The sequence below is a fragment of the Microtus oregoni genome, unplaced genomic scaffold (assembly GCF_018167655.1).
Source record: "Microtus oregoni isolate MIOR12 unplaced genomic scaffold, Mior012 000008F_ref0000371, whole genome shotgun sequence".
Classification (NCBI taxonomy): domain Eukaryota; kingdom Metazoa; phylum Chordata; class Mammalia; order Rodentia; family Cricetidae; genus Microtus; species Microtus oregoni.
Window position 1 is genome coordinate 7,137,110 of NW_024543067.1, and position 21,143 is coordinate 7,158,252.

At 43.4% G+C, this 21,143-nt stretch overlaps 1 protein-coding gene across 1 annotated transcript in view; it reads right to left on the minus strand.

The window, feature by feature from the left end:
• Positions 1 to 493: 493 nt before the first annotated feature.
• Positions 494 to 21,143, minus strand: part of Svep1 (sushi, von Willebrand factor type A, EGF and pentraxin domain containing 1) — a 154,486-nt gene continuing 133,836 nt past the window's right edge. Inside the window, exons 40-48 of the mRNA XM_041657727.1 lie at positions 19,510 to 19,665; positions 15,384 to 15,447; positions 13,316 to 13,489; positions 12,035 to 12,211; positions 7,075 to 7,245; positions 6,108 to 6,203; positions 3,964 to 4,059; positions 1,968 to 2,061; positions 494 to 850 (exon numbers count right to left, since the gene is read on the minus strand). Of these exons, the coding sequence (XP_041513661.1) occupies positions 829 to 850; positions 1,968 to 2,061; positions 3,964 to 4,059; positions 6,108 to 6,203; positions 7,075 to 7,245; positions 12,035 to 12,211; positions 13,316 to 13,489; positions 15,384 to 15,447; positions 19,510 to 19,665 (1,050 nt within the window). The 3' untranslated portion in view covers positions 494 to 828. The remainder of the gene's footprint in view (positions 851 to 1,967; positions 2,062 to 3,963; positions 4,060 to 6,107; positions 6,204 to 7,074; positions 7,246 to 12,034; positions 12,212 to 13,315; positions 13,490 to 15,383; positions 15,448 to 19,509; positions 19,666 to 21,143) is intronic.

The window sequence follows — 21,143 nt, forward strand, 5'->3', positions numbered from 1 at the left end:
CCTCCCTCCCCCCTCCCTCCTCCCTCCCTCCCTCCCCTCCACCCCCCTCCCTCCCCCCTCCCTCCTTCCCTTCCTCCCTCCCTTTTCTCCCCTTCTTTCCAGGGGGCTCAGGAGCCACCCCTGAGAACTTTTTCAGAGTCCACTCACTCATAAATCGCAATCATTCCACCCCTCACCACTAAAGTGGGGTCTAACCAACTTTCCAATGTGGAAAAGGATCCCCCACGTTCACCCTCACCACCAGGACAGGCTTTTGCAGAGGGCACTGGGTGCGACAGTTGCCCTCTTAATGAAGAAAGAAACCTTTGCAGCCACACACTTTAAACAAGACAGAACTAAAGGAGAGGCCTCCTTTAGTAACTGTTTAATGCACACACTTCTTGTGATCATGTGCTACGCCAGAGGACTAGAAGGGAGTTCACGAGTCCTCTTCTTTGTGCCCCAGCCACCTCAGAGAAACACTACTACCCAGCAAAGTCTTATTTAGTAGCAAAATATATTTTAATGGAAAGTCATTTAAGTAGTTGAATAAAAACGTGTTCCAGGGACTTTCTCAGCGGGCGGCAGAGTATGTACATCTGGTGAGGGTGGAGCAGCATCTGTTTAATGTGACTTCCATATAGAAAACGCAAGCGTATTGAGACAATGGAGACACATAAGAAAGGACGTCACGAAGAGTAACAGAATAGATGGCAAAATGAAAAAGTCCACCTCAGGCTTAGAAAACACACAAGCCCAAGCGCCGTGTTGGTCTTCCTTGCTGTGAGTTCCAGGAGCTACCAGGAGGAGATGACCCTGCTTCCGGAGAGGCGGTGGGGGCGGCGTGTGTTAAAACCCACTTCTCCTTCTCCTGAAGAAAGAAAACAACAAAACCAATGGTTCAAGAGGAGAGATGAAGTTGAGGTAGGGAGAAATTCTGGGATGTTCATGGAGAGGGGACAGTAAATTTTAGCCCAGCAGGCATATCTGTAAAAATACTTGTGAAGGATGAGGTTCATTCCTCAGGAGAAGGAAGGGGCATGGAAAAATCAAAGTATTAGGAAACATTTTTATCAACTTTAATAGTGTTATTGTAGACAAAAATCTCAAACATTGGCTGGGGCGCTCTCTCTCTCTCTCTCTCTCTCTCTCTCTCCCTCCCCTCTCTTCCTCCCATCCTTCTTTGTATTATTTTTTTTTAGACAGGGTTTCACTATATAGTCCTGGCTGGCCTGGAACTTGCTTTATACACCAGACTGACTTGGAACTCACAGAGATCCTCCTGTCTCTGCCTCTGGAATGCTGGGATTAAAGGTGTGCACCATTATACCCTACTTTGCTAGGACATTTTCAATAAAAATATGTTAAATTTATTATTTATTCTACATTTTACGTTTAAGAATATTATTTTTATCATTTGTGTATATTTTTACTGTTTTTAAATACGTATGTGAGTGTGCATATGTGTGTGTGTGCACACGCGTGTGTGCGTGCGTGTGCCTGTGTCACAGCTCATGCCTGGAGAAACGGATACTCTTCCCCTACCGCATAGTTACAGGAATCAAACTCAGGTTTTCAGACTTCACTGAAATCACCTCCACCTGCTGAGCCACCTCACCAGCCCTGAATTATTTTCTTTAATCATGGAAGTCTGCCCCAGGCCTTGGGAGCTTGAGGCTGGAGGATCGCAAGTTCCAAATCCATCACTGTACACAGGGGCCACATCAGCCTCCCTATGGCTCCAGTTTTAGTGTATGTACCACTGAAAAGGCAATACTGTTGACTTTTGAGATCTCGTTTTCTTCATCTATCCCAACTTAATCTTTTCTCGCTTTGGATTTAGTAACGGTTTAGAGAGAATACCTCGATATCCCGTGCTTAACCAAGTTTACACTACAACTGGAGATACCTTCTGGCTCTTGAACTATGGTCGGCCCTGAAATACAGTCCAGGGATTATAGCTCAGCACTTGCTCTGGGCTGTCTTACCTGGAGCAGTCATGTCCTGTCCAGGCTGAGAGACAATGGCACCGGTTTGGTCTTATGCATTTTCCGCCATTTAAGCAGGGAGACTGGCAAGTAGCTATGATAAAAAAAAAAATGCATGGATTCACTTAGTCAATACTTAGACATTCTAAAGATGCCACAGAGGCTCATGGGTAGGACCTGCCCTTTCTTCCCACCGAGCTATCCCTGGCCATCCCTCGCACACCTTACATCTGTATGTGAGATCACCGCCCCTCCAGAGGATTCAGGTTTTCACATCAAGGCCACACACTAAGATCACCTTTACTAATCATGTCAAGTCCACTGGGTTTTATTATTATTATTTTAACGTATGCAACCACTATGGCACTTTGTTCTGAGTTCTAAGTTTTTCATACACTCAGTTAATTTGTGGTTCTCTGTGGGGGTGGAGGGCAGCAATAAACTCTAAAGAATATGTCTGTCACACAGAGTGCCCAGAACAACACATGAGGCTGGAGAGACAGCTCAGTGGTTAAAGGTGCTGGCTACTCTTCTAGAGGATCTCGGTGTGATTCCCAGCACCCACACATTGGCTCACAACCATCTGCACCTCCAGTTTCAGAGGAACTCATGCCTAAAAGGGATACAGATATATGTGCACACAAAACACTCACACACATAAAACAGGTGCCCAAGAGCCCTTTGTGCTTGGCCAGGAGACACATCTCATGCTCTTTTAAATAAAACAACTGACCAACGAACAAACCAGCATAATCAGAATTAGAGAACCTTAATTAGGGTTAAAATTAAAATTATTCACAGATGAGGCCCTAGAGAACATCCAAAGATTGGGCATCTTTTCCACAAGCCCACAAACTAACTCATGTGCACAAGTCTGCTCCTTAAAACACCATGGAGTCTAAATACTGATAGAAGTACATTGCCCACTTAAACCTGTCATGAGGGAAGGCGAGTCCATACGGACCCGTCAGTGGAGAGCTGACCTGAGTTTTACTTTAGCACAGTGAGCCGGGCCTTTTCCTGGATTAAAAAAAGCCCATCCTTCATAAAATACAGTGAATTGTCTGCTGAGTGGGTATCGGGCACAAGCCCCAGGGGTGAAGAGGAGAAGGGAGAAGAGAAGTAAACAGGAGACATTCCCCTGCAGGATCCTCTTGCTAAGTGTGAGTAAGAGAGTGTCAGCAGGGCACACTCACTTGCAATTTAATCAGTGTGGGGAGGATGAGCTAAACAGAACAAAGCCTGGCAAAAACTGAAGCCCGAGTGTTCCAGCCCAAGACCCAGCACCTTTCTGTTTGCTGAGCTGAGAAACCGTGACTCTCAGGAGCACTGCTGGATAGTCCCTATCTGGACACATCGTTAGTGGGAACCAGTTCCTCCTTCCTTCTCGTGCCCATGTGGTCACCCCTGATGCCGCGGTGTGTTCTGTACAGCACCGTTCCTTCCCCCCTTTTATTGACGACATACAAATCCGTCTTCAATCTAGATGTGTCTGCTGGGAACCCACACTATCATGAGTCTGCGGTTCAGACTGCTGTCCTTGTGTGTCCCAGACTCCTCTAGTTCAACTCCGTGTCTAGACACTAAGCTGTTTCCCCTGGCTCAGTAAATGGTATTGGTTTCAATCCCAGAGGCCGAACTGGAAAGAATAGAATCATCCCCCCCCACCACCACCAACCACATCAGTATCAAGTAACATTGATTCTGCCTTTCCAGCTTCTCACACAGCCGCCACTTTTTATTTTAACATCTCTAGATGTTGCTACTTCTTGTGTAGAGTGTACTTATAACTTCCCAGCTGATTCCTTGCTCCTGCCAAAATCACATTTTCTTAAAAAACCCCAAAGCCTTTTAAATATATGGGTGGTTTGCCTGCATGTATGCTGGTACCCTTCTGTTGCAATTTTACCTTTCAGTCCGAGTTGAGTCCATTGGTGTCTCCTGTGGTTTCATGAAACCAAACCACTAAGAAAAGAAACCATGGAAGAAAGCCTACCTGTGTGACAGCGGGACCCAGTCCAGCCTGCCGGGCAGTCACACTGATAAGGAGCCACACAGCGCCCGCCATTCAGACAGGGAAGTATGCATATTGCTAAAAACCAAAACAAAACAGATAAAAATGCGTTGACAAAGGATTTGATCACAGCACGCATGTTCATATCTGCTTAGATGTTCAAAATCCGTTTTGCTGGAGGAGAAACTTCTCATGGTTCACTGAGATCTTCCCGTATGCACTCGGCTTACTAATGACCATTGCCAGGAAAGCACAGCTGGGAGGAAGTCTGAGCCTTACGCAGGTGTAACCAGGGAGGTCAAAAGCACTCTTTCCTTGAGGGCGCTGTCCTGGCTGTTTGCTTGGCACTTTGCTTTCAGTCTTTGCAACACCGGCAAACAAACCCCATTTATCATCATTTAAGATTTCTTCTGAGAATTGTCTAAAACACCGTGAGAGGATTCGGCTGCCTCAGGCTTTCTTCTTGAACTACACGTGAGACTGGGAGGAGGCTGGGCTGTCCCGTCGTCTCTTGTCTGTAATAGTTCAGCAGTAATCGGAAAGCTCACTCATTAGTTCCTAGGAACTGAGGCCTGGCGGTTACAGGGCCAGGCATTACCTTCTATAGCAATCACCTCTCCAGAAGAGGCAGAGGACGCTTCATGTATGTGAGATCATTGCCTTGCGTGAACTAGGAGCTGGTTAGAAGCACAGACTCTCGGGTCTCATTTCTGCTCAACCGAACTAGTCTGTATCTTAAAGCCTCTGCAAACTGACTTCTCTGCAAACTAAAATCTGTGATGCCGAAGGGCCGGCATACGCTCAGCCAGCTAGACTAGTTAATCCTGGCTTATGGCTGGAGTACCCCAGTATCTTTGAACCCTTAGTATTATGGCATTGAAGCCTAGGAGCCAGCCCCATATGAAAAGGAATGAAGACAGAAAGGAAAAAATATGACATTTTTTCCCTTATTCTTGTGAAAACACTTGATTTGATTAATTGATAACAGCCATTATTTATTTTCCTTAAAAAAACAGCGGAAAAAGTCACACTGAGTAAATTTTAGAGTTGGCCTTATGTGGAGGGGGACGAAGGCCCCAACTGGGGCCTTAATTTGACTTCTGTCACAGCAATGACTCAGCATGGCCTATCCATACAGAAAGCTGCTTTATCCCTACACATGAGGACATAGAAAAGGGCAAACTTGCAGCCGGGCGGTGGTGGCGGCGCACGCCTTTAATTCCAGCTCTCGGGAGGCAGAGGCAGGCGGATCTCTGTGAGTTCGAGGCCAGCCTGGTCTACAAGAGCTAGTTCCAGGATAGACAGGAGAAACCCTGTCTTGAAAAACTAAAATCAAAACCATAATAATAATACCAATAATAACAATATATAGTAAAAAAGAGTAGACTTTAGATATTAAAAATCATTTGAAACAACTTATTGAGGGCCACTCAGATGGCTCAGCAGGTAAAAGCACTTGTCTGGCAAACCTGCTGACCTCATTTTGACCCCCCTCCCCAGGTCCACTGGTGGAAGGAGAGAACCACCTCCTCGGAGTTGACCTCTGACCTCCACCTATGCTCTTTGCACATGCATGTACACAAATAATAAAATTAAAAAAATTAAAGTAGTTATTTTTATACCCTCAATAAACTAAGCATAGGTTAAGTAAGAATAAAAATCCTATTCATTTGCTAAGTATTATATAGACTATGACTTCCAATTTCCCCTATTTTCGTAATTAGGAGTTATTCTCTGATAACCAAGAGCCACGGTGGTCTCATGAGTCCCCTGGAAAGCACAGCGCTCTGTGGTGCTGCAATCCTTCCAACTGTAGCAAAGGCTGGCTGGTTGTCACTGAACTGAGGTAAGGGAAGAGAGGGCTGCAGCAGTGATCACAAGCCCCTCCCCTAACAAGGCACGCGAGGCTTTGGATGAGGCAACTGCAAACTCCAAGTCAGAGATACTGTAGCTAGATCTTCTGCAGCCTAGTGGTCCCTGAGAGTAGCCCTGCACACTCGGGTCTGCAGCAAGGATTTGAGGCAACCAACTCTGCGAGATAGCGAAGGCATGCCCAGAACCTCCCATAAGCCAGCAGTGTCTCGGCAAAGGATGGGGTGCAAAGGAACATTCAGAGACAGACTCACGCTCTTCACAGAGACGCCCCATCCAGCCGTCCGGGCAGGAGCAAGCATTTGGACGTTGGCAGACACCTCCATTCTGGCATGGGAACCGACAGACAGCTGGAAAGAAAACAAGGTGAATCCTAATTGAGTGCAGGATTTCTCATTCACAGTGCCTCAGTGATGCAGGCTTTAGAGAGGAGACATGAAACACCGAGAAAGAGTTCCAGCATGTGAGGAGAGGCACATACTGCTGGCTCTTACCCTGACACTCGACCTTGTCTTTATGGAGGCAAAATAGACAATTGCGAACTGTATTGACAACTTAGAACTTGATAGCCTGTTTTATGCGTGTATTATAAAATCAGACATAGTTGAGCTAATTGCCATTTGCTAGCACACATAATTACCAGTTCTTTCTCCCTCTTTTCTTTTCCCTCCCTCCCTCCCTCCCTCCCTCCCTCCCTCCCTCCCTCCCTCTCTCCCCCTTTTATCCCTCCCTGCAAATTGCAAAACTACAACACAATACTGTTAACTGCAGAGGAAATGCATCAGATCTTCAGAACATGCTCACCTTAACTAACTGAAACTTTATATTCTCTGACTAATGTCTATCTGCCTCTTCCCTTGGGGCCTGAATCACACTGCACTCCGCAGTCTCTGAGTCTGACCACTTTAGACTGTCCGTTCAGTAGCACAGTTCTCGATTTTCAATGAATGCTTTCACAACAAATGACACAACTGTGGTTTCCCAAACCATTCGGTTGTTGTTAGGAAAGCAGCAGCTTTAGAGGCGTGTGCTTGGGAGACCTTGTTACCTGTTTCCATTGTGAAGAAACGAGCAGGCTTTCAAAAATGTAAATTAGTTCTGGAAAATGATGCCGCTGTTAAGCCCAATTTAAGGCCAAGCCACACACTGATGGTTGGTCATGTTGACCTCCGTGTACCCATCCCTGCAGCCTCACTTGGGAATGATCAAATAGTCTCTTACCTCTGCAAACAGGAGACGGTGTCCATGTTCCATTTTCTAGGCAGACGCTCCTCAGGGAACCTTCTAGCATGTACCCACTGTAACAGGAGTAGGTGATCATGTCCCCATACTGGTAATGGACACCTCGAGCAATGGCATTTTCTACACGAGGTGGAGGACCACACGAAATTTCTATAGGAAGAACAAATATCAATTGAGCCTGTCCAACTAGCCAAGACTGAGCACAACCTTACCATGGAGACTGACATCAGTTTAAGGATCATAGATAAAATACATAGATGAAATTCTTTCACCTACATAATGTCTAGAATACTAGGAACCGAAAGAATAATCTGCCGTTTTAGTCAAATTAGACCATAATACCACATGGTCTTTGTCCCGTGATTCAAATACCCAGACTGAGCTGTTTGAAACCCAAGGAAGACACGAGGCAGAGAACAAGGAGGAGCTCTCAGACCTTGCCAAAGAGGCGGCTGCCAGAGAAGGTGGAAACAGAATACTTACCAAATGAACACAGGGAGGAAAGGAGCATGGTAGCCTACCATTTCAGAGGAACAACCATGGATTATGAAAGGTTCTGTTACTGTCTAGAGTAACAACCCTACCAGAGCTCACTGTGTATTTAGAGAATGAATGGATGCCAACAGCAGCCTGTGGCTGAGTTCCATGAAATTCAAGACCCCTTCTTGAGACTGCAAAGTGTCTCTGGGCATCTGTGTTAGACTGAGTAACCGTCCTTTCTTCAAGAGTACACGTGCTGTATATTTAAATCAGGATTGGGACAGCTGTTTTCGCTTTGAAGATTTTTATAAGCGGTCTCAAGATCCTTCTGGTGTGTGCTGAGGCCTGGGCTGAACTCAGTATTCTACCATGTACCTAGTTCCTGTAAACCTAACAGGTGCTCAGACCACATGACACGCTTACAAAAGGCCATTTTGTTACCATACTATTGTTAAGATTAGTAGAGGAAATAGGACATCTGTGTGATGTTTCTATATTTCCTTTTCCTTCTGGGCTAGACAAAATGCTTATGAGAAATCAGAGACTGGGAAGAAATAAATGCCACGCTTTGTTCAGATAACTAGGGAAAGGCAGGCACATGGTACAATGAGCCTCCTGTGAGCTGTGCCATAAGAATAGATGGCATGCCATAAAAACATCGAGACAAATATAACCACGCTAGAGCAGTTCAGGTATGGATCACAGGGAAGGTTTCTAACTGGGACAACGGTCTATAGAAAGATCACAGGGAACCAACAGCTGGCTTATAGCAGTTTGATAATCAAAGCGCCTACCTGGGAATCATCTGGGGTTTTAAATACACATTTCTGGAGGTTTCTGCCTTGGGAACCTGCATTTTACATACCCACCCTAGGTGATTCTCATGTGCACTAAATTCGAATCTCTGGTCTGTCGGGATTAATATGAGAAGCAGGTAGTCAGGAGGGGGAAGGATGTGTGGTTTTAATCCAAAGACTTCCTGGCTGATAGAAAACATGAAAGAGGCTGGAGGATTAACAATCAGGGAAACCGTCTCCTCTCCAGGGCAACTCGTGGTTCATGCTAGAATACCGAACGTCATCCGGCATGCACAGAAGGCGCATTTGTAACAAACACACGTCTCTTCCGGCTCTTACTTCCAGTGGTCTGAATGGCAAGCATCAGGGAGCCAAGAACCAAGGTGAAGATGTGTGGGCAGAATGAGGCCACTTGGCCTCATTCCCTTCAGGCAGGTGGCTTTAAACTGGACCAGAGGGTCAAAGAGAAATCCAACGGATGCTCAGTTACTTCTTTCCCTTTCATTAAGGGTAGATTTCGTAAATGTCTGGGAACTAAATCCTAGATAAAAATATAGTGTGGAATTTTCTTGCCTTTTTTTTTTTTAAAGTCTAATGCTGCAGTAGGCTGGCAACTAGCTAAAAATTCTGGGAGTTGGGAGGTCGAGTGACTGGGTACCTCTTCCCATCCAGAGAAACTGCTGATGCAAACCCATGAGATGAGTAGTAGTGTTACTATTAACAAATGAGAACCCTAAGATCAAAGGATGCTAAGGCATTATTGTAAGTTCAGAGTTAGAATTTTGGAGGCTAGAACTCCAGCCTAGTCTTCATGCGCATGTGGCACAACCATATCTGATGGGGATGGCAGAAGTCATAAACTCAGGACAGCTGTTTGACAAAGACCCAGCAGAGCTTAGCCACATGATGGCTGCCACGCCACCTTTGCTTTGCATCTCCACTTGTTGCATACTTGAGAAACTTTTAGTATTTGTACAATTTGGGAATGGAAAATTTCTTATGAATCATTTATGCCTTCTCCCAGGAGTGCTATTTCCAAGCTTCCCCAGCCCCTGCTTTAAGGAGAGATATCCTTATCTACTTGAGGTGTTCCTTCCGCCTTGAAGGTTGTGGCACACTTAAAGAAGCCAGAGGTCTCTTTATGAGGCTATGAGGCATTTTTGAAAAATCCGTCCTTGTACTTACTCATGAACAAGATAACCAAAGCAAAGTAAACTTAAAAAGGTCAACAAGATTCGGTGGACTGGAGGAGCTGGCCACAGTTCAGATCACAAGCCTCTTCCACTATACACTCAGGCGATTATGTGGTAAATACAGAAATAAAGTTAGATTAGCTGAAGTTACCTCTGTCCTATACAGAGACTTATACTGATGGGCAAAGAATGATGTGGAAAGATGATAAAACTATTCTATAAAGATATAAAATATATAAACATTATGTTATGCCAGAATTTGAATAATAAATGCAGCAGTTTGGGCCTGAGGATATTTCTTGGGCACTCTGACCATTAAGAGTTAATAATACACTGCTTGGGACATGGCAGTATGCCCAGGATGGCTTGAAGATTGCTTTGGTCAAATGTCCTTGTAGTCAAAAGGGTAACCAGCCTGAGAACAACTTGTCATATGCCTCTGGATTCCTAAAAATTGGGTTATGGGGTTGATGAGTAAAAATGATAACTCTGTTTATCAATGATGTCAAAACTTGAGGGAAAATGATTGGAAATGAGAACTCTGTTCTGTCATAGTTTATTGACTAAAAGATGAGCAGAAGGAAGTAAAACACATGTCCAAAACCGAAAATGATACGGTCTATGTTTTGGAACAACATAAATGTATCCCTAATTTCTAAATGTTGTATAAATAAAGAAGCACTCTGGCTGCTAGTGAGACAGGCTGCAAGAGTCTCCTGACCATGGCCTGGCTCCCTCCCTCCCCCGCCAACTCCTTATGCCCTCCCCTGGGACCTGTCCACTGTTGGGGGTGGCTCCGGCACGCACATCTGTTGCTTCACTAATCGCAGTACAAGTGTTTGAAGATGGACTACATCTCAGGCAAAATATTCTCATGTTATGTACCCTAGTACCTTGCATGTGGTTAGACCCAAGGAACATTTTCATTGAGTGCTGTTGACAGAGTAGCTTGGGCAACAAGGGAGACAAGACGTAGGATGTTGGATGGGGAGATGTTTAAAGTAGAAATGGGGAGTAAGAGATGCCAGGAGACAGTCACAGTTAGCAGGCTAACTCTCTAGCCTGCAGAAGGCAGGGTTGTAACCTGGATGGATTAACATGGTGCTGGACCAGCAGTTCTCAAGTTACGGCTCGTGGACAGCAGTATCCCTCTGCCTACTCATCACTGTGAACAAAATCCCTGTCAGGAATGGCCTAAGATATGAAAGGCTTATCTAGGCTCATGGTTCCATATGGTTCAGCCCACGGTCGGTGGGCTCCTGTGCTTGGACAGAACCCTGTGGCCATGGTGATTCTTCACCTCACAGCAGTTGACAGTGAGAGGGCCAGGGGCCGGGGGAACAAGGTCCTGCCCGAGGGACCTATTTCCTCCAGCTGGGTCTCACCTCCTAAAGTTCCTAGCACTTCTCAAAATACTGCCACTAGCCGGGCATACAAGACATTTCCTATTGATACCATTAACAACCTCTGTAGGGGACACCCAGGAACTGTGAGAAACTGGTGTTATCTAGCCTCACCTGAGAACACAGAATCAGAAATGGGGGGAGTGGAGCCTGGCTATCTGTGTTCTAGAGAGCTTCTGAAGTTCTACTGACATATGCTCATGATTGAGAACCAGCTCAGGGTAATTTTTGTTTGCATAAAGCACCCGTAGCCCATTAAAGGATAACGTGAAGACTTCGGTGATGTCGAGGGAAATCTGTGTTTTAAACTTAGGGTCACGCTTGTTCTCGGAGGAGCACATTTGACACATCGACTCAGTGAATCCTAATTCTCCTGACCAGGAAGGTTTTAATTTGGTCTGGAAAAGTCATTTTTTTAAAAAAGTGTTCAGTATTCAACCCATATTTTTGTCATTTTTAAGAATCAATGCAGAAGCTAACTAAGAGAGCGCAGAGTTAGATAACTACGAACCAATCAGTGACTTCACAGGGCTAAAGAGACAGTGCAGACATATGTGCATCTACTGCTCCTGCAGACCCAGGTTCCGGTCCCAACACCTGCGTGGCAACTCACAGTGATCTATAACTTCAACTGCAGGGGACCCAATATGCCTTTTTAGGCACCAAAGACACATGATGCCTACACATATGCAAACCACTCATATACATAAAAAATTAAAAAAAAAACATTGCTGTAATGAAAGCAGAATCAAGTATTAATTAAAAACAGAAATAACCCCCTCCCCTGACTTCACATGCCAGGAACCTGGCTCAGCAGGCAAAAGTACTTGCGAAGCATGTATGACAATCTGAACTGGATCCTTTGGCCCTGACTGTCCTCTGACCTCCTTTCCACATGGATGTTTTAAGTTACACCTCCCTTCTTTCTCCTTGCTTCCCTCTCTCCTTCCTCCCTCCTTCTTCCCTCTCCACACTAATAGTAAATAAAATATACGTTAAAAAATATGAGAAATGGAGGAACCTTCCACACTAGCGGGCCTCCACGGGGCTCTGCCCATCCACTCACTTTCACACTTGGCGTTGGTCTGTGTCCACGTCTCATCCGGGTTGCAGGTGATGACGCCGTTGCCTCTGAGCAGGAAGCCTTCCCTGCACTTGACAGACACATTCTGGCCAACGTGAAACTCTCTCTCAGAAAGCAGAGCGTTCTCAGGGATCACAAAAGGGACAGGGCACGGGTTTGCTGTGAAAAGGCGGGGCAGGTGCTTACTGAGATGTCTTTTCTTTCCCTAGCTCATCTCTTTAAAGACAGAATAGGGGCTCGCAGAACAAAGATTCTCAGTGACAATACTAATACAAATATATTTTTTTTTAAATTTCGAACAATCTGATCTCAAACACATGCTCCTCCTGACTCAACTCACCACGCTCAGCAAAACCTTAACAATTCAGAACTGCAAACATTAAGCACAGATTTGCTTCACGCCACATGAAATTATGTGTGCAGATTAAAGGTCAGGCATATAAGAAATCAAGGACCACGCTGAGTATTCCCTCAATATTTGACGTCAACAGCGTGATAAATTCTGCTGAACTCCTTTCTTTTGCTGAACATCCTTCAGAGAAGATGGACACAGAGAGTCATCAGACATCGCTGTGTGAGTTTAGCCTGACTTCAGTACCGTTCTGTGAGGAACAAGATGACAGACCTTCATGTTGTGTTTGTGGCCCACGGTTCTGAGGGACCCACAGGAAGTGACGCCAGTGTGCAGCTGTGTTCAGGCGTGTGTATGCCCCACATTGACACAGGCTTCAAGCTATTGCAGTTTTTTTTCTGATTTTAGGTGGGTATAAAATAAGTCGCACTGAGGTTAAGGGTCGCCTTAATTCTAAAGGCTCCATTGTACACAACAATAGCCAGAGCCTTCTGAAGTTATACTTCATTTGTACTGTTTTCATTGAGGTGGTCAAATTACCTCTATTTACCACATTTATATGTTTCATATCAACATCAGACTTTAACCATATCTTCTTCTTTATCTCTTTTCTTCCTGTCAATAGAATTCACAGTATCTTCATTTCACAATACTTTCACTAATTTGTATTTTTTCTGAATGCCTGAGTTTATAACCAGCCAAGGAGTCTGATAAAAGCTGATTCTTAGAAGGCTGTTATAACATAATACAAAGTAGAGTTTGATAATATCCCATAAAGTTGTGCTTACTGGCCACAGGTGGCCTTCCTTGGATCAATCTCACCAACTAGTGTTTCCCCTTCGTTTAAGACACGTGGGAAGCTAACTATGAAGCCAAATATGATTAAAACAGCTCTTAAAGTCAACACACACGTTTGCAGAGGGGAACCAGGTGACTCCAAGTTCCATTTTCAGTGCAATGGGCCTCAGGGGACCCTTCCAGGGTGTAGCCTCTGTGGCAGGAAAACAGCAGGCTAGGTCCAGATGTGGTGTTGTCCAGGACAGTCTCGCCATTCAGAAACTCAGCTGGAGCCTCACACCTGTTCTCTGAAAGGAAAAATAAAGCCTTGCATTAAATGTTTTCCCACATTTCCTTTGCTTCTCTTACTATATTTGCTGAAGCTATTTTTGTAGTGTGTGTGTAATATGAAATATATACACACATATCCACTATCCACACACACATATATATGCCTACTTATGAATTAAACACAATAATATTTATTGACACAGAAAAAACATACTGTATATTTCTATTGGACTACCATGTGAAGATTGCTATTTAGTCCTATGTATTCCATTTGTCTTTATGTATTTTGCTAATAGTGATGGATGTGGTAGTGGTTTAGATGAGCATTTGCATGAAATAAAGGGATGTTATGGCTGTGAACTTCCTATATGATACCAGTTTTACTATTATGCTTAATAACACTTGGTTTGTAAGACCAGATAAAAACACAGAATTCTCAGATAAATTAGAATGTCCTATAAATAACATACATTTTATCATAAATACTTCTTAAATATTATGTGGTACATATTTATATTCAATTTTTTCATCTGAAATCAAAATTTGATTGAGTATTATATATTTTTTCCTTCCAAATCCAGCAGCAATTCTGAGATGAGCTCAATAACACTTAAAAAAAAAGTGAGTCTCAGAAAAGCTAAAAAACTTGATCAAGACCACGCTAATTTCTTAAGTTATGTGAAGATTTATGGGTTGGATTCTCTCTGTCTATACTTCCATCCCCACAAATATTTGTGGCTTAGAGTATACCTAAAAAAAACATATAATAGCAGATATCAAGAGGTTTTACTCTGAGTGGTGACCTTAAAAATATTTTCCTGATTTGTCTTGTCTGATTTCTTGAAATTTGTATAACTAATAACTTAAAAATGACCACTCATTAACACCTTGGAGAAGTTCGTTGACAGATATGTGGGATTCCTCTTTGTTTCCACTCCTATGTCCTATACAACAAACTCTTTTTGAACATGAGCAGTTTAGATAGCATGCTACTGGAGTTGGGATATACAAGTTCAACACATGGATAAGCTTGTATAAAATGCATTCATATAAAATCCACGCATAATGAAATATAAAATGCAAAAAATTAAGTGATAGATAAATAGAGAATGTTTGTTACTACTCTATATTTTGACATATGTGATTTAATTCAGATATTAATAAAATATACCTGAAGTCAAGAGAAACAAACTGGGATAATTTAAAAAACAAAATGTTATTAAGGACTTCCCCAAGTTAGAAACAAAGGTATTTTTGTGACTTGATATTACTGAATTTTTAAAAATGTTTTCATTATAATGTTTACCCAAGTTTTTGAGAACTAAGAAAAGCCATTTTCTTCATTGAATCACAATCATATAATATTCACTTGCACATTTAAGGTTCTTAAAGACACAGAGTTAATTTTCCTCTTCTACCTCTGCACATATGGCTGAAACAGAGGGAAGAAATGGTGGGCATGGATCAACCCACACACTGCTGGAGAAGCTCGGCCACTCTCAGAAATCGAGTTTCTGCAACACCTTGCTCAACCATGGCTCTCTCTTCGACTGATGTCCCAGCACCATTTAAGAATAATGTCATTAAGGGCCAGTTATTTTATATACAAGCAACAGTTCTAAGCCTTCTATTTTATGCTTATTTTTGGAGAAAATACCACAAAAGTGCAAATAAACACAAGTTTCTAAGCAAACCATGTGCTGTTGCTGAACCAGCAATCTTATGCTATACTCCAGCTAATCTCTGGTCCTTAATTGGTTGGGGCCCTTGAGCTGAAGCCATTAAGTGTTCTCTTGTAGTTTATGTGTTTATTTATTAAGGCACAAATGGATATATAAAGAAAATGGAGACACGCTGTTATCCTGTGTCCTTGGTACTATTTCGGGGACCCTTAGGTGCCACTTAACTCACCTCTGCACACGGCCACCTGCCCACTCCACTGTCCATTCTCCTGGCAGACTCGTTCCCTGGTCCCCTGTGGAGCAGCAGAGAAGGGTCATGAACAGGATGCCAGTTTCATAATAGAGAGACAAGAAGGGACTGTGAAGCCATCTTAACTGTGGCCTTGAGTGACTTAGTACTGAAATGCCGAATGAATCTATTAAATGAATGTACTGTAAAGTTGAGAGACTCTCAAAAACAATTTCACCAGAATTCCTCCCTGGCAGAATCACGTGATGAAGACAGACTTAACTTTATCTTCTATTTTAAGTGCCAGTTAATTATAATCCATACCGAGGACTCACAAAGAATGGGTCAGAAATGTCAGGATGAATTTGTTCAGTACATTTAAAACTATTTTGAGTTGCATTGATCTTTTCAATACTTGATACATCAAATAAAGCATGAGTCCCCATCCAAATTTCAATGATGAGACTTATCTGTTACAACTAAACGTATTAAAGGCCAATGTATTTAACATTTTAAATAATCTGGGGAAAGTCTAAATTTACTTCTCTGCCTTCTGCAATATCTCTTTTTTGAACAATAATTTGTAACTATCTGAATTTTTCAATATCCTGTATCTTTCAGGGCTATGTATCTATGGAACTATTCTTTGATTCCTGAATATAATTTCTGTAGATCCTGTTTTTCTGTTATCTCTTAACAGAACCATCTGTATTCCCAACTTATATTATGTTCCTAATCAACTATGAAACAATCCACTCATTTCCTCCTTAGTAACTGGCAATGTTTATCATGCAGTTTTCCCTTTTACTTTCTCTTTCCCTGCCTTGCTTTTTCTTAAGTGTGAGTTTTCCCCGCTGTTGTATCTAAGTTTCCAATCAACTTACACAGATTCTTGTATGACGCCTTAGAGCCTTAACATCCATTTTATTATTCGCTGGTGGTGATTTTTAAAATAATCAATCCAGTCGCCAGTTGTTTATTTTGATTTATCCTTTAGTTCACTTTAAATATATTTTTCCTAATTCATTTCTTCAGGCATGGTAATTTTTTTTTTTTGAGATTCAAATAGCTCACAAAAATCTATTTGCCTCACACTAACGGGGCCGTATTAACACAGAAGAACACAATATAGTTTATATTGGGTATCTTGATTGCTTTGCCTGCTTTGGGTAGCAATTTGAATCCTGGAAGTGGATGATGATAATCAGCCCGCAGAGACTTGGGACAATCCAGAGAGGATGGTACTTGCCACTGTCATTTGCCTGCAGCCATCCCAGTCAAGGAAGCCAGGAAGCTTCTGAGGGTGAGCAGGTCAGTGCCCCAGGGTCCTTCAGATCCCTCAGCAGAGCAGACAGTCTGTCCCAGAAGTCTGCTGGAACTGATCTGGAGCCACTCTCCCATCCACCAGCCTTGGGGGCCGGATATTGGTTAAAAATGCAAAACCGTTGACCTAGCTTGCTTTCTAGGCCTGTGATAAACCCCATGACCAAAAGTAACTTGTAGGGGGAACAGGCTATTTCAGTGTACAGCTTAGAGTTCATGATGAGAAGTCAGGGCGGGAATCAAAAGGCAGGAACCTAATCTTAGGAACTGATGCAGAGACCATGGAGGGATGCCACTTACTGACTTGCTCCCATGGCTTGTCTATTCTGCTTTCTTAGAAAACTCAGGACCACCTGCCCAGGTGACGCTACCCTGGGGTACGCCTGGTGGGCTGGGGCTTTTCAACATCTATCATTAGTCAAGAATATGTCAGACAGGTGTATAGGCTAAGCTGACGGAGGCATTTTCTCAGCTGGAGTTTCGTCTTTCCTGGTGACCCTATCTTGTGTCAGGTTGACAGAAAACTAACCAGCATGCCTCTACTGAACACCATAACTACAGTAAATAATATGTCATATATTTTTAAAAACCATGCCTTCCTAAACCTCTAGTTCCTTCTGTTTCCCCTGTTCTTCCCTGTCCACGTATGTGTTTCAGGTCTGGAGGTCCTGTCATCTGTTCTGCTGACGTTCCCAGACACACCGCTGCTGCCTGTCTTACATGATGTCACCGATACTACTTAGCAGACTGAGCACTTGATAAGAACAAGTTCATTTTCTTCCTGGAAGGGAGCAAGTCATCGACACATATTCTATCCAGCGACCTAAATGGCTACCATCTCTGTTTTGTGGGTGTGACATCAATAGACACAGTGAATCAAAGCCTAAATCCAGTAGTTCATAAGGATTGCAAATTCTGGTCTTCACTTGGCATCTGGTTATCTGTGTCTGCAGTCTCCTTCAAGGAGCGAATCCTTCCTCTTCAGTTGTGTATTTTCAATACTGGTTTGCACAGCAGCATCTGCTGATAGTCCCAAGTCACTGTGTGTCAGTGTCGTGAAGAGTCTCCTATCTGTGCTGTTTGATGTGTGTCACTGGGTTGGGATGATCACCTGTTTTGCTGTGCAAACGGCTTTCGAAACTTCCTCTAGTTGGCACCATGTTTCCTTTAAAGGATCACTGAGTTATTTTATGTGTGTGGGTGTTTGGCTTGCACATATGTCTGAGCACCATGTGTGTGCAGTGCCCAGAGACTAGAAAAGGGCGGTGGAGTCCCTGGGACTGGAGCTACAGACAGCTGTGAGTCACCATGTGGGTTTGGGGAATTGCATCCAGGTATTCTGAAAGAGCAGCTGCTGCTTTTCACTGCCGAGCTCTCTCTCCAGACCCCTCCAGGTTCTCACTATTTCAGGTGATGAGAGTTTCCAGGAAGTCTTTTCCATCTCTCGCTATACACCCGTATTTGTATTTCTCCAAGTAACTGGGCATAAATCTTTTTGAAAAGACTCAGGTGATTTTAACGATTGGTTGGAATGAGAACAGTTATTAATAAACTTTCAGCTTTGTAGTTAAAGGCAGGCTGTTTATCCCAACATTTTAAGTTAAATTACCAACTTCTTCAAATTTCATGAATTTGTGGTATATTTTGTTTCCAAAAGCGTTAAGAAATTTCAAGATCAGGAATCCCAGGTGAAGAATGTTCCAGTTTCAAAACCAGGAAAATTCTCCGGTCACAATGTATATTAGGTTGCCATCATCCTTTTCATGTTTAGTTTTTTTATCCTTTGAAGAAATAAACTAAGAACCACAGAAATCTGGTTCCAGTTTTTATGGCCCTTTCTTATGACAACTCTTTGATTTTATACACACACATACACACACACACACACACACACAACCAAAACAACAACAACAAAAAAGGGCCGCACCGCACACATTTAGCAGCCGACTGGTAATGAATGCGTCAGGTAGCCTGTCCTCACACACCACTGCAAACACTAAGAGATTCCTGAAAAGCCGGATGACAATCTCTTGTTGTTGACACCAGCCCTCCTAGACAGCGTGGATGGCGAGATAATAATCAGAGAAACCAACCTCAGTGCTCCCGTTACAGCTAATAGGGAGATGTAGGTGCTGCCCACAGGACTATAATACTGCAGTCGGGAGTCACTTAAGGACAAAGTTGGGGTTTTCTTAGGCGAGTTCCGAGGAGTTTTGGGCTAGATATATCACAGGGGAACCTGATCTCAGGTAAGAGCTTGCCAGTGCCTGTGTGCTCGCTCTTGGTCAAGGCCTGGCTTCACTCAAGCACCCCCTTGTTGGGGCTGTGCTATAGTGACGCATCATGGGGCTAGCTGGGAGCTGCCTGACTGGGCGCTGGGAGCCTAACTCCCAACTCTATGAGGTGAGTCCCAATTTGTTCTTTGAACTCTGGATTGAATCAGGAGATGTTAGATTAGCACCCTGCCCCTGAGCCACACCCTCCCTTTCTTTTATGCCTCTTTTTTTGGTGACAGTTGTCCAGGCAGATGTTGAACTTGTCACCTTCCCATCTCTGCCTTTGAGTATCTGAGATCACTGGGGTGAGTCACTACACCTAGCTCATGTTTTTTGTGTGCTTTAAAATTCTAAGTCTTCTTAACTATTTTTCCAAAATGTGTTAAAAGAATTAAAAAAAAAACCCAAAATATAACAGGGTGTTTTCAGAACCGTGTTGGTAAAATGAACTTATTCAAATATTAAAAAGAATCCTAAGCATATCGGAACAGCACATTAATTTTTTGCTGAGCAATTTGTTACTGTACCTCTAATTCATAGCCAGAATCACACCGGTAAGCGACGATGCTTCCAAAGCTGTATAGACTGCCAACCACCGAGCCATGCTCTGGACTTTCAGGGTGCCCACAAAAAACTGGGGTACAGGATTCATCAGAAAATGGTGGCTCCCATGTGCCATCGGGCTGAAGAAGAGACCACAAATTGTATGTCATATTTAGAAATTCATACGTGAGTGTTCTATTCATATGGCAGACTCACCCCAAAGTGAGAGTCTGAGGACCAAAGGCTTCCCTTAACTTTGTTGCTGGTTATCTATCTGTAGTTTTTCAAAGCCCATTGGAGACATGAAATAATTTTATCCTTTCGATGAGCACAGACTTACAGATAAACAACCTGAAGGATGATGTGTTGAGGAAACTCCAAATCTGAGTGACGGCCATCTAACCCACACGCTGGGGAAAAGGGCATGCCTGTGTTATGTAGGCCTCCTCGTCCAGCCCCCAGCCTAACTTCAGCAAATGAAGGGAAGCCGAGGGATTCATTTTACAGACTTGATGTGGAGGCTAGGAGAAGGGGCTCTGCTAGGAAGGCCTGTTATCTGTGGGGCAATTCACATCTTTAACAAGGTGATACAGTTAGCAAGCTATTCAACTATGCACAGAAAGCACTTCATGGTAAACTAACCGCAAACTTTATGCCCAAAAAGTGTCCTGTGTGCACAAACTGGCTGATGACTTTTGAAAGATCAAAGTTCGCAGAAGTCAGGTGTTTCCTCCATCACCGCTGTGGTTTTGCACAACAGTTATATAAAGTAAGTGTTATTTTACACACTTGTCTTCCAATAAGGAAACCTGAAGTATAGATTCCTCCTCCCCCATCTTGTAGCCCAAACTGTCCTCAAACACCCTCTGCAACATCTGCTCCTCAGACCTCCCTCCTAGATTCTGCCTTGCAGGTGGGCATCACCACACTCAGCTTTCTGTGATATGGAGAGAAAACCCGGGGCCTCAGGCATGCTAGGCGAACATTCTAGCAACAGAACTATATCCCTTCCCCAACCCTATAACCTCATAGTCTTGATACACAGCCCAGAGAGGTCTGGTGATCCTCTTGCCTCTGCCTCCTGAGTGCTATGTTAGTACAATGGGCCACCATGCTGGAATCATGGGATTTTCTAAAGTAAACAAACAATAAATTGTGGAGGCAGGATTTGACTACGGTTTCCTGTCTGCTGGTGCAGCTTTCGGGCCTTCCACTGAGACCACCACCGATTGCAATGGATATCTCATTATAGGTGTTTTTTTGTTTGTTTGTTTCTAATATTTTCCCTAACATTGGCTCTTTTAAGTTCAAAGCTGGAAATATTAGGGGGAAAACATGTATTTTTTTCCTTTTTGTTAAAAATTTTATTTTGTACGTGTGGGTATTTTGCCTGTACAATTCTCTGTGCACATGGGCATCAGATCCCCTGACCTATAGTTTCAGACAGTTGCAAACTACCTAGTGGGTGTTGGAAACCAAACCCAGGTCCTCCGGAGGAACAGTCTGTGTTCTTAACCACCGAGACATCGCCCCAGCTCCACCTTCTATTAAGAAACTTGTCAACCCTTCGGGGGCGAATGAAACTTGCGCATTTGTTTTTCTTTCTTGGCCAGCACGA